This window comes from Theropithecus gelada, chromosome 1, assembly GCF_003255815.1.
Source record: "Theropithecus gelada isolate Dixy chromosome 1, Tgel_1.0, whole genome shotgun sequence".
NCBI classification, from domain to species: domain Eukaryota; kingdom Metazoa; phylum Chordata; class Mammalia; order Primates; family Cercopithecidae; genus Theropithecus; species Theropithecus gelada.
This window is the reverse complement of record NC_037668.1, coordinates 185202115-185215887: the sequence shown is the minus strand read 5'-3', so window position 1 is coordinate 185215887 and position 13773 is coordinate 185202115. Positions and strand designations below refer to the sequence as shown.

The following is a 13773-nucleotide window of genomic DNA, read 5'->3' as shown; positions in this document are numbered from 1 at the left end:
TTGCCATTGCTTTTGCTGTTTTAGTCATGAAGTCTCTGCCCATGCCTATGTCTTGAATGGTATTGCCTAGATTTTCTTCTAGGGTTTTTATGGTTTTAGGTCTTATGTTTAAATCTTTAATCCATCTTGAGTTAATTTTTGTATAAGGTGTAAGGAAGAGATCCAGTTTCACCTTTCTGCATATGGCTACCCAGTTTTTCCAACACCATTTATTAAATAGGGAATCCTTTCCCCATTGCCTATTTTTGTCAGGTTTGTCAAAGATCAGATGGTTGTAGATGGTATGGTGTTATTTCTGATGCCTCTGTTCTGTTCCATTGGTCTATATATCTGTTTTGGTACCAGTACCATGCTGTTTTGGTTACTGTAGTCTTGTAGTATAGTTTGAAGTCAGGTAGCATGATGCTTCTAGCTTTGTTCATTTTGCTTAGGATTGTCTTGGCTATGCCGGCTCTTTTTTGGTTCCATATGAAGTTTGAAGTAGTTTTTTCCGATTCTGTAAAGAAAGTCAATGGTAGTTTGATGGGGATAGCATTGAATCTATAAATTACTTTGGGCAGTATGGCCATTTTCACAATATGGATTCTTCCTATCCATGAGCATGAGTGTTTTTCCACTTGTTTGTGTCCTCTCTTATTTCCTTGAGCAGTGGTTTGTAGTTCTCCTTGAAGAGGTCCTTCACATCCCTTGTAAGTTGCATTCCTAGGTATTTTATTCTCTTTGTAGCAATTGTGAATGGGAGTTCACTCATGATTTGGCTCTCTGTTTGTCTGTTACTGGAAGCACTAAACATGGAAAGGAACAACCAGTACCAGCCACTGCAAAAACATACCAAAATGTAAAGACCATTGACATTATGAAGAAACTGCATCAACTAATGGGCAAAATAACTAGCTAGCCTCATAATGACAGGATCAAATTCACATATAACAATATTAACCTTAAATGTAAATGGGCTAAATGCCCCAATTAGAAGACACAGACTGACAAATTGGATAGAGTCAAGACCCATCAGTGTGCTGTATTCAAGAGACCCATCTCACATGCAAAGACACACATAGGCTCAAAATAAAGGGCCGGAGGAAGATTTACCAAGCAAATGTAAAGCAAGAAAAAAAACGAAAAACAAAAAAACAGGGGTTGCAATCCTAATCTCTGATAAAACAGACTTTAAACCAATAAAGATCAAGAGAGACAAGGGCATTACATAATTGTAAAGGGGTGAATTTATTTCTTAAGATTTGAGTGCAAACTTAAGAACAAAGCTTTTATCAAGAATAAACACAAAAGCTAAACAATTCTTCAGTTGTGCATTTTAACAGAAAGTACAAATATGAATGCATTATAATTTATAACTGCATTTAAAAAATTAAAATATTTCTCTCCAAATCCAAAACAGTACACGGTCTTTAATCTGTTCTCATCTTGTTTAGATGAATTAGAAACATTTGTCATATGCTATCAGGAAAATATAGACAAGAATTACTAATCAGTTCTTTATGATCAAAGAAACATTATTCTCCTTAACTGTGACTTTTTGAATCACTTATCTGTATTTCAGTTCTGAAATACCACACAATTATACCTCCACTCTAGAGAAAAAAAGAATGAATACAAATATCAAGGAGATAGGAACATTCATTGAATTAAAGCAAAAGTCACAAGTGTTTGACTTAGAAATGTACATATTATAATAATTTTTTATTTGTTTTTGTTTTGTTTTGTTTTGTTTTTTTGAGACAGAGCCTCATTCTGTCGCCAGGCTGGAGTGCAGTGGCGTGATCTCAGCTCACTGCAATTTCTGCCTCCTGGGTTCAAGCAATTCTCTTGCCTCAGTCTCCTGAGTACCTGGGACTACAGGTGGCCACCACCATGCCCAGCTAATTTTTTGTATTTTAATAGAGATGGGGTTTCACTATGTTGGCCAGGCTGGTCTCAAACTCTTGACCTCGTGATCCACCCACCTTAGCCTCCCAAAGTGCTGAGATTACAGACGTGAGCCACCACACCCAGCCCTGTAATAATTTTTTTTTTTTTGAGATGAAGTCTTGCTCTGTTACCCAGGCTGGAGTGCAGTGGCATGATCTCGGCTCACTGCAAGCTCTGCCTCCCAGGTTCACGCCATTCTCCTGCCTCAGCCTCCCAAGTAGCTGGGACTACAGGTGTCCGCCACCATGCCTGGCTAACTTTTTTGTATTTTTTAGTAGAAATAGGGTTTCACCATGTTAGCTAGGATGGTCTCGATCTCCTGACCTCGTGATCCGCCCATCTTGGCTTCCAAAGTGCTGGGATTACAGGCGTGAGCCACCGTGCCCGGCCAATAAATTTTTAAAGTACAACTTTAGTTGATGGCTGACATGTATGTAAAAATTGTGAACAATTTAAACGGGTATAAAAATGTGAGATCAAAATCTTTAGGCCCAAATACTTGAAAAGTCACTAGGAATATGGAAAGATTTGTTTATATAGATTTTTAGATGAAAAATCAGGGGGTAATGGCATCTCCCTGATCCCTTAACAATATTTGGATTTTTGCAAAGAATTAGCAGCACCCATACTTTCTGTTTTCTAACTATAGTTATTCCTGCTTTTTTCCCTCCTTTACTTCCTTTCTTAGTTATCCATTCAACTGATTCCCTTCACTGCTAATTCTCAACCACGATAACCACTGTTGCCAGGTCTCTGTGTTTATGATTGGTTCTTTGGTTTCCATTTTATCAACTAAAGTAATCATGCTGAATGGTCAGACATGAAATGGAGACATTTAATATGACTTTTCTTGTTTCTATGTTTTCTGATTTTTTTTTCTTTCTCTCAGTTTCGAGTATTTACAGCCCCCTTCCATAAAGTAGGCTTTGCTGATTTCTGGCTGGCCGATCAGCTGAACAGCCTGTCAGTGATACTGATGGACCTGGAATATATGATCTGCTTCTACAGTTTGGAGCTCAAATGGGATGAAAGTGAGGGCCTGTTGCCAAATAATTCAGAAGGTAGGATATGAATTTGCCTCTGTACTACTAAATCTCTGGTGTAAACCAAGAAATATTGGGAAGGATAAATGAGAAAGTTAAGGTCATGATGAAAACTTACCCAATAATATTACAAACTTAATTAAATGTACTTGGCATTCTGTTAGCAGTCTCTTTATCTGATATAATTTGGCTTTTAAATTATGCATTAGGATTTCGTCTGTCCATTTGCCAAGAGATTTACAACTTACACTTAAAGAATTCTAAAACTTTTTCTAGCACATTGGTAGTTAAATTGCAAATACTTTCATGCCAACAATTTGTTGTCACACTGTTGCTGTGTAATGTAACCCAGATACCAGTGATCAAAAATACTGATTATTTAGAAATAGATCAAGTGCTTTGAGAGTAATTACAGATTGCTTTTTAATTCTTACTTGGGGTGTTATTTTTCTTCTGGCTCTTCCCGCCCCCCCCCCACCCCCACCACCTTAGTTTATTCCAGCAGTTCAAGTTATTAAGAAATTTTGCCTTCATGACAAAGATCTAATTTAGATAGATTATGTAACATGTGACTAACGAAAGTTAATGATGAAGCCGATGCTGACACATTTTTATTGATTGCCAGTGGATCACAATTCTGTTGTAAGTTGATCACACTCAATTCTGAATTTCAGAATTCAAGGAAAAATTGATTTACCAACTCTATTCTTATTTAAACACACAGTTTGTTCTTGGTTTAAAAAAAGAGGGGAGGTGGGTGAACAAGAGCATTTGCTCTTGGGTGTCTTGTGTTGTGGTGGTTTGGAATTCACAAAATTGTATAGAATCACTGGTGATACTTGTAGGCTTTCCAGATGTTTCAAATTACAGAGCAAACCTGTTTTTTCCTCCTACTGTAGACTCATCTTCTAATTTTCTTACAGTTTTATCACACTCCAAAGAAAGTGATTCCTGGACAGATATCCATAAATCTGAGAGAGCAGATTTCCCCACTAGTTCCCCCACAACATATTTTACCTTCTCTCCTTGACTTATCTATCACTAAAAAGCTTGAGAATAGACTGGGCACGATGGCTAACACCTGTAATCCTAGCACTGTGGAAGTCTGAGGTGGGCAGATCACTTGAGGTCAGAAGTTGGAGACCAGCCTTGGCAACATGGCAAAACCCCATGTCTACTAAAAATACAAAATTAGCTGGGTGTGGTGGTGTGCACCTGTAATCCCAGCTACTCAGAAGAGTGAGGCAAGAGAATCACGAACCGGGAGGCAGAGGTTGCAGTGAGCTGAGATTGTGCCACTGTACTCCAGCCTGGACCACAGAGAGAGACTCAGTCTCAAAAAAAATAAAAAGCTTGAGAATGTGATAGTTGCAAAGAAGAAAGTGATTCTGAAGCCCAGGTTTCTTGCTTTTTCAGACTTGGTAGTGGCTACGCTATATGACTAAATGATGTGAACAAGTTATTTTTTACAATTGTAATTTTTCTTCTTTGAAATCTTCACAGAATCAGGAATTTGCCACAAATATACATATGGTGTGCGGGCCATTGTTCAGTGCATTCCTGCTTGGCTTCGCTTCATCCAGTGCCTGCGCCGATATCGAGACACAAAAAGGGCCTTTCCTCATTTAGTTAATGCTGGCAAATACTCCACAACTTTCTTCATGGTGACGTTTGCAGCCCTTTACAGCACTCACAAAGGTATTCTGTGATTGACTATGAAGAGATTTTTTTTAAACCTGGATTTTTACTACCTGAATCTATTTCTTACTCTGGCTACTTTTCCATTTGTCATGCTCTTTTTCTTCACTGAAATTTCAGTTCCTTCAGTTATACCAGTTTGTTCTTGAATGCTTTTAGTCTCATTCCAGTATCTACTGATAAAAGTACCACTGAAAAGAAGCACAGTCACCCAGAATAAGAATTTGTGATAATGTTTAAAATTCTGAATTATGTTTAATGGGTTCAATCTATGGATATCTTGGGTTTCCATTTGTTTTTAGACTTCCTTGTTCATTAATGAGGTTGGGAAATGGCTTGGTGAAAAAAAATTCCCTGTGGCAATCAAGTATGTTTTTAATCGCTTTCCTTCACCAAGTAGTAAGAATTGTTTCCAGCCCATTTAACTGCAAATTGAGTTCTCTGATTCCTCTAGTTTCTCATCTCCATGGCAACCTATTATTACTTGAGACTGCGCTTCTGTTGGGAAGAGAAAAGGCTTTTAAGTTCTGAGCCACATGCAGTCACTCGTTTTGAATTTTTAACCTTTTTCCAAGAACTGTCAGTCAGCAATCTCACTTCCTTTTTGTAAAATGCGTTCCATCTTTGTCTTTTTAAGTCAATATCAGCCCACACCTTAGATGCTGCACTTTCTCATCTGTAGGTTGTAAAGAGATGTTACTATTTGAAATTATTCGTTATTTTTAAATACTTTGCAAAGTTTTTTTTCAGTGATTTTTTTTTTCTTAATTGAGAGACTGTATTTTAGGAGCTTTGGCCAGTGCTACAAAATTGCTGCTAATCTAAAGTGTGTCTAATGGTCATAAAAGATCAGAACATTGCTTCAGTAAACCTTGAGATTTGATGCAGCAGATGATATTTATAATATAATTCCACTTTTTCCAGTAGATTCTGTGGTTGGAGTAGGATTGATAAATGTAGCCAATAATTTTACCACGATGTAGGCATTCTCGTTAAATGATATAATTTAACTAAGTATGTCAGTGAAGGAAACACATCCCCAAAGCTCCCATAATTTTAACTCATACTGTGGAATGCTGTTAAATCCAGGCATGTATCATAATTCAGGAGGTTGTTACTAGAGAATTTATAAATTGGGCAGCTGATTTAATATAGTATTTATGACTCCATTTACTAAGTTACAAAGAACCCTTTACTTTTCTTCCATCCCACGTAAAAATGAGTACTGTTTTTCTAGTTGAATATTTTAGAACATAATATACCTTTAACTGCAGTTGATCCTTGAACAACTTGGAGATTAGGGGAACCAGCCTCGCACACAGTTGAAAATCCACAGATAACTTTTAACTCCCAAAAACACTACTACTAATAGTTACCATTGACCGGAAGCCATACTGATAAAATAAATGGTCTATTAACACTTATTTGGTATGTCATATGTATTATATACTGTTCTCTTATAATCAAGTAAGCTAGATAAAATAAAATCGTATTAAGAACATCATAGGGAAGAGAAAATATCTTTCCTATTCATTAAGTGGAAATGGATCATCATGAAGGTCTTCATCCTTGTCATCTTCACATTGAGTAGGCTGAGGAGGAAGAGGAGGGGTTGGTCTTGCTATCTCATGAGTAGCAGAGGCAGAAGAAAATTCATATGTTAAGTGGATCTGTGAAGTTCAAACCCATATTATTCAGGGGTCAACTGTATACTGATAGCATTCAGTAAAAAGCTGAAAATCCAAATTCATCAAATCTGTGAACAGTCCACATCTAAAATGTCTAAACTAAAAAAGTAATAGTTTAAATAGCATTGTGGGCTTAAGACATTCCTTACTCACGTACTTCTTCAAAGAATTTTATAAACCATATTACCTTTTGGACATTTTTAAGTTTACAACCAAAATTTTTCATCTTAAGTTTAAGTAATTACAAAAGATATAGTTTTAGTGTATTTTAAATGTTCACATTTTAAAATAAAACTGCTAAATGTTTCTATTGTGTAATAGTCAGAAAATTTCCATCTCTTTGCTCTTGAACTATAATGTATATTTTAATATAATATATTTTTGTTTTAATGACTTGTCTGCTACATAAACATGTAAATTGAAATTAAATTCTTTCTGTCACTAAGAGATTAATTTGTTTTCTGTTCTGGGTTGTAATCACCATTACCCTGATAATTACCCACAGTTGATCAAAGCAACATTACAAATGTATTACAAATTTAATTTTTATAAGTAATTGTTGCAGGTAAACATTTCTTAACGAGATAAATTTATGTTATTACTGTTTCCTTTTTCAGTTTTTATGTAAGTAAACTCAGAAATCTTGTGGCTATGTAGATGAGAGTAGAAGGAGTTTTGTTGTTGCAGTAACACTCAGTTTTATGAGTTCAGTGAGTTATTTATGGGTTATTTACCCAATTCTGAGTTATTTGTTCAAAAAATCGTATAGTGATCTATCACCAATAAATATTTTTAGCAATTAGATTTTCTTGGTTGAAAGCAAAGGGTTGAAAATAAATAAAGCAAATAATTGAACATAAACTGAATGAAAAAGGATTTGATAACCAGCCATTGGAGTCATTAACTTTCTAACCTAGACAGTGGACCATCATGTTATTGTTACTTTTAGAAGCTCTTTGTCTAACCCAGCATATGCAAATAATTGTTAGGAAAATAAAAATATTGTTAATTTCAGTACACATTTTCCAGTGCAATATTTTATGATGAAATACTTTTATCATATTCTTTAAATGTCCTTTTGCAAAAAATCTAGAACTTCAGATTATACTCATCTGAGCTATGGAAAATATCTGCAATATACCTGTAGGGGAGGAAAAACTTACTCCTCTACCCTCTTAAGTAATTGGGGCCTGCAAATGAAATTGACAGCAGACAGATGAGTAAAAGAAAAGGTTTGTTATGTACACAGAGGTCTTCATAGAAAAGAAGACCCAAAAGAAATGTTTAGACCAGGGGGTGGAGGGGGCTTTTATACCATTTTTACAAAGAGTGATAAATTGTGAAAAAGTAAGTTTAGACAAAGGTAGGGGGTTGGGCTTCTTGGTGGTAAATTGTGAAAAGGTAAATATATGGGGATTCTAATGAAAGAAAAGGATTATTTAGTAAGGTTTGTTATGTGTACCAAAGTTGGTGTCTTCTCTATTGATAAGTGTCATCTCTGGTGAAGAAGTGTTGCCGTCCTCTTCCTAGTATGGAAGTGAGAGCATCAGCTTTAGAAATGGAAATTTATATTACATTTACAAAAGGAATGTATGCCCTGCTTTTAGATAAAAAGAGGGAGGGCAGATATATTTCCCTTTATCTGAGGGTTTCTCAGTTGCCTTCAGCTCAAAATAATAATCCTTATGCCAAAGTGGCATATTTGGGGATGGCATACTCTGATCCTCTTCATACCCTAATTGGGAAATCAGTCAGACAAGTGGAAAAAATTTTGACTTCAGGTTTACATGTTTATTTTTATGTGTGTGTGTGTATTTATATATATATAAATTGGACACAGTTTTTTGCCCACAGTAAAAGTTTTTTAAAAACCAGAAACAAAAATATTTTTTCGATGGACCATTGGTTATATATCTTAATCATATTGCTAAAATTAAAAAAAAAACTGTATAGTTGCTACATGTTAAATATTCATATCACTAAAATTTTTAACCAAAAAGCTTAAAACAGATGAAAAAATTGAAAAAAATATATATATATATCCATGTGTAAGCACCTCATTCCTTCATTCTAGTTCTGAGTTAGATGCATGACCACGTAGATAGGTGGACAGACAGGCAGGCAAAGCAAGGATACATTCACCAAGTACTTATTAAGAATATTTTATGTAACATGCCATGCTAAGCACTAAAAATATAGTGACAAAACACAATTCTTGCCCTTTATAATCTAGTAGGGGAATAGACAAAAAGACATTAATTGGTTCTTAATACTACTGTTAAGTATACTGTTTTAGACATGGCTAAAATGGTAAATTTTATTTGTTTTTACCACAGTTTTTTTTTTAAGGCATAAAAATAGAGTATAAAGAGATAAGCAGGGTACCGGAAGAACCCCCAGCACAGGTCTCTAACTCAGTCTCCTAGGCCTTAGGATGGGAGGAAGACTTCTGTGAGGTAACATCTAAGCTGTATCCTATTGTTTATATTAAGTTAAGGAGGATTCTAGTTACCCATTATGTGCCTTGCTCAAGGCCATGTAATTTGTGAGTGGTAGAGGTGTAGTATTTCTCAATTCTATTCTTCAGCCTAGGGATTTTTTTTTTTCAGACAAAGCCACATCTTTAAAGTGGAGATAATGGTACCTGTTCTTTTTGTTTCACAGGCTTGTTTTAAATAGTAAATAAAAGAGTACACATGAAATCTCCTTAGACTCTTAGTATGCTACAAGGGAATTTATGATAAAATGAAATACTTTCTTTGCTGACTAGAGCTGCTATATGTCTTGCTTTACAGAGTCTTTTAAAGAGAAATCCTTAATGATTGTCTTGGCCAGGGGACTTGCACAGGGCAAGTATCGATTAGAAATGTATTTGGCTTTTTGCCCAAGTAACATAGCTACTTACTCACTGAACATTATCAGTACTCACGTCGAAGTTTTTTAAAAACCAGAAACAAAAACACTTTTTAGATGGACCATTGGTTATATATCTTAATCATATTGGTAAAATAAAATTTTAAAAATGTCATGGTTGCTACATGTTAAATATTCATATCACTAAAATTTTTAATCAAAAAGCTTCAAATCGAGGCAAAAAAATTGAAAAGACAGCTCAGAGGAACCATTGACAGAAAAATTGGCATTGAATATTGATCAGAAGTAGAATTTGTTAAAGAACATGGGAAATGGGAAAAATAAAAACATCAAACAAGTGGAATTTGATTTGGTTTTTTTTTTTTTTTTTTTTTTTTGGATACTATTCCAAGAGAAAAGGCACTAGAAAACATGGACTTTAGAAATAATCATTGAGCCAAAAGAATAGATTCAATATGATTAATTGGGTAGATACTTTTCTATGAAATGTATGTGTACTGTTACAAGTGATAAATTTTAGAGGGGCAAGGAGTAAAAGATGGTGAGGTAACCTTGTTCGGATTCAGAGATCTGAGTCTTTTCAAAGAACTAGCCTGCAGGAGTTACCATAGCAACAGCATTATATTAGGGGCATTTTCAAGATTGTTCTAAAGTGTCTCATGTTATGCTGCATGATTTGTAAAAATTGAGGTGTAAGAGTTAACTGTGTGCCTAGACTCATTTTTTGAAAAGTAAGGGAGGAGGTTGGAGGTTTAGGCAGCCCATTTGAGGGAAATTAAGGATGATAATATTTCAGCTAGCACTCACTTGTATTAAAAAGGAAAACACATTTGAAATATTTCAGTTTATTTTTTCTATCATTGATTTTAGAAACAAAGGAATTTAGCTAGCAGCCAATCTCCGCATTTTAAGAATTCACATTTCATTGCATGGCTAAATTTGAAGGCAACTCCTACAAGTGTTTTGTTGGAATTGGGATTGGAGGAGGCACAAAAGTGTTTTAAATGGTTTTTGTGAGTCCTTGAGGTTTCTTGGCTTTAGCAAAGAAAAGCCCGTGGGAGGTACAATAATAGAAAAGGCCATTATGTTGTTATTTCTAAGTGGTTGTTGAGGGAGAGCATTTCATTAGATTTTCTATTTTTCATTTACAGTTTGTAACATTCTAAAATATTTGTAAATTTTTAGTGGTTTAGTTAGCTCTTTGTTACTCTTTGATTTCATATTTTACTTTAGACTTTTGTTAGTGTTTGCTAAAAAGCATTTGCTACTAGATTTTATAAAATATTTGGAACAAAGAAGTATTCTCAGCACAATTAAGAGTTCATTTATGTCTGTGTGGTTGTTTTCCAGTGCCCAGATCTTTCTAGATCCCTTCTTAACATTCTCTAAGGGCTGCTGTGCCCCCTAATGAGGATTCCTCAGCAATAGCTCAGGGCCTTCAGTGCAATAGTCCTATCATTGTTTGAGTGAGCACACATAGTCCTGAAGTGCTTCCTCCCTGGGGTATGACCAGTTTATTACCCTCTTTCTACCCTGAATAATAGGCTGTTATGCCAGAATTTCCACATTTTAGTCTTGTTATACAGTAATAGAAACAGTAATTGTTTTTAATTCTCTAGGGAAATTTTTGTTTCATTAACTTTTTTTAAAAAAAGATATACACACATTTTTAAAAACTCATTTGGATAAATGCTCTCATTCTTGGCTTACTGTTAAAGTAGTTCAAATCTTTAACTCTTTCGAAATTGATATATTTCCGCTGTAATTTCCTAGTGTAACTAACAATGTAGAAAATAAACAAATTATTTTAGAATTTATCTTGACAATATTTGCTTCAGAACTGCCGATGCCGTAAAGCCAAATAGGAGACTTTTTTCCTGATTATTAATTTTACTTTAATTCAACAAATATTTCTTGAGTGGTTTTTATCTACTTGGCGTTGTTAATTTTAAATGGTTTTATAATTATATCCCATCTTAAATTGCTTTTAAAATATTAATTATAGCTTTGAATAAATTAAATTTCCTTTACATCTTCTTTGTCACTTAAAAGTCTTTGAAAAAAAGAACACATATGCTCACACCCTGATACCATTTTCTTTTTTTGTTTTGTTTTGAGGTGGAGTCTGGCTCTGTCACCCAGGCTGGAGTGCAGTGGCCGGATCTCAGCTCACTGCAAGCTCCGCCTCCCGAGTTTACGCCATTCTCCTGCCTCAGCTTCCCGAGCAGCTGGGACTACAGACGCCGGCCACCTCGCCCGGCTAGTTTTTTGTATTTTTTAGTAGAGACGGGGTTTCACCGTGTTAGCCAGGATGGTCTCGATCTCCTGACCTCGTGATCCGCCCGTCTCGGCCTCCCAAAGTGCTGAGATTACAGGCTTGAGCCACTGCGCCCGGCCCTGATACCATTTTCATAGTCCTATCTCTAGTCACCTTTGTTTTCTTAATTGCTCTTAAAACTGATAGATGTAATTGGCATTTCTACATAAATTATGTTGCTTTTGGAACACTCATGCACAAACGTTTAAAGTTTAAAAAGTCTCTACTATTTTATTGCTTAGAAATTGAGAGAGGATCTGTGATGTTTAAAAGAAATAGTTGACTAGTCACAATAGCTTACACCTGTAATCCCAGCACTTTGGGAGGCTGAGGTGGGTGGATCACGAGGTCAGGAGTTCGAGACCAGCCTGGCCAACGTGGTGAAACCCCATGTCTACTAAAAATACAAAAATTAGCTGGGTGTGGTGGCAGGCACCTGTAATCCCAGCTACTCAGGAGGTGAGGCAGGAGAATCATTTGAACCCTGGAGGCAGAGGTTGCAGTGAGCCGAGATCATGCCATTGCACTCCAGCCTGGGCAACAGGGCAAAACTCCATCTCAAAAAAAAGAAAAAAGAAAGAAGAAAAGAAATGGTTGAAAAATTTTTATACAAGAGTTTGTCTAATTGAAGAGAAATGTAAAGACCAATTGCTTGAAAGTCGAATTTTTTATTTTTGTTTTAATTTATATACTTTATATTATATATAATTTTACATGAGAAAGCTATGGTGAAAAGTATAAACATCAGAAAATGTCATTGTATCTAGGTATTTACAGCAAAAACAAAAGAAAGAGAAAAAAATGAGCAGGCAAATGTACTTACAGACCTTGAGTTCCTGCTAAGTATATGGTACTCTAAGGAACATAATAGATTGTATGCGACTGTCTTTCCCTTAGAGTTTTATAGTATAATACAGTAAGTGTACTCATCGGCTATTAACAGCATAATAAACCAACCCTTCAAAACTCAGTAGCTTAAAAACAGCTTTAATCCATTCTTGCTTATGCATCTGTAGGTCAGCTGGGAATTGATTGGTCTCGTCTGGGCTCAGCTGGATAGCCTTCAGGCTGCTATTCTGGCAGGGTTTGGCTCCTCACTGCAGGTTGGGTTTCGATCTAATCATGTGTCTTCATTCTGGCGCCTCAACTGAAAGAGCAGCACTTACCCAGGAGAAACTCTTCACATGGGACTGACAGAAACAAGACCTATTACACAGATTTTAAGCCTCTGCTTGCTCGGTATTTGCTAGCTTCCAAAGGCCCTTGCAACTGCTCGGCCAAAGCAAGTCATCACACCCTGCATTAATGGGGCAAGAAAATATACTTCTGTCATGGAAACAGGGATGGGTTGAAAGGAAGAGAAGAGTTTTAAAATGTAATCTAATCTACTATGATACAGAAAACAATTTAAACTGATTTGTCTAAAGTGGCAAAGGACTTAAAACAGTTAGTTTTGTAGAATAAACATAACTAATAAACATGAAAAATTTTCCACTTTGGTAATAAAAACAGAAATACAAATTAAAATAATATTTAATCAAAGAAGTGATGATGCCTATCACTGGCAAGGTTACGGAGAGATGAAAACTCATTCTGTTGGTAGAGTATAAATTTGTAAGCAATTTGGGAATTCTGTTGAGTCTTAAAATCATTCATACCTTTTGACCTAGTAACTACCTTTCCATAACTTTTTCCTAAGTAGCGAATTGGGCAAAAACGAATGTATCTTTGTAACATTATATAGTAAAAAACTGAAATAATCTAACAAATGTTCAGCAATAGGAGAATAGTTTACTTGTAGTAACTGCATCATATATGAAATATTATACAGTGGCTTGTTAAAAGTCACACAATGCACCTGCAAATAGTAGATGAAGAATAATGATTGTGTGTGTGTGTCTGTTTTCACAGATAGTCTTGCTCTCTCACCCAGGCTGGAGTGCAGTGAGTAGCTTGGTCGTATCTCACTGTAGCCTCAAACTCCTAGGCTCAAGGGATCCTCCCACCTCAGCCTCCTGAGTAGCTGGGACTACCCAGGCTAGTCTCAAACTCAGTCTTCCAAAGCTGGGATTACAGGCCTGAGCCACTTCACACAGCTGGCGCACTTTAATTAAGAGCAATGTGGACTCGGCCAAAATATGAAAATAATTTCTCTCTGCTGGAAAATCGAAAGTCATTCTTGAATTGGAAGGAAACAAAACTAACATTAATGTTGTTTCAAGTG

General features: G+C 35.7%; 1 protein-coding gene across 2 annotated transcripts in view; it reads left to right on the top strand.

Moving 5' to 3' along the window:
• XPR1 (xenotropic and polytropic retrovirus receptor 1) overlaps window positions 1-13773 on the top strand; it is a 259722-nt gene that overhangs the window by 212304 nt on the left and 33645 nt on the right. Inside the window, exons 10-11 of one of the 2 annotated variants that reach the window (XM_025377418.1) lie at window positions 2819-2990; window positions 4476-4670. In XM_025377418.1, coding sequence (XP_025233203.1) covers window positions 2819-2990; window positions 4476-4670 — 367 coding nt within the window. The remainder of the gene's footprint in view (window positions 1-2818; window positions 2991-4475; window positions 4671-13773) is intronic. The other variant, XM_025377428.1, reaches the window with a different exon arrangement.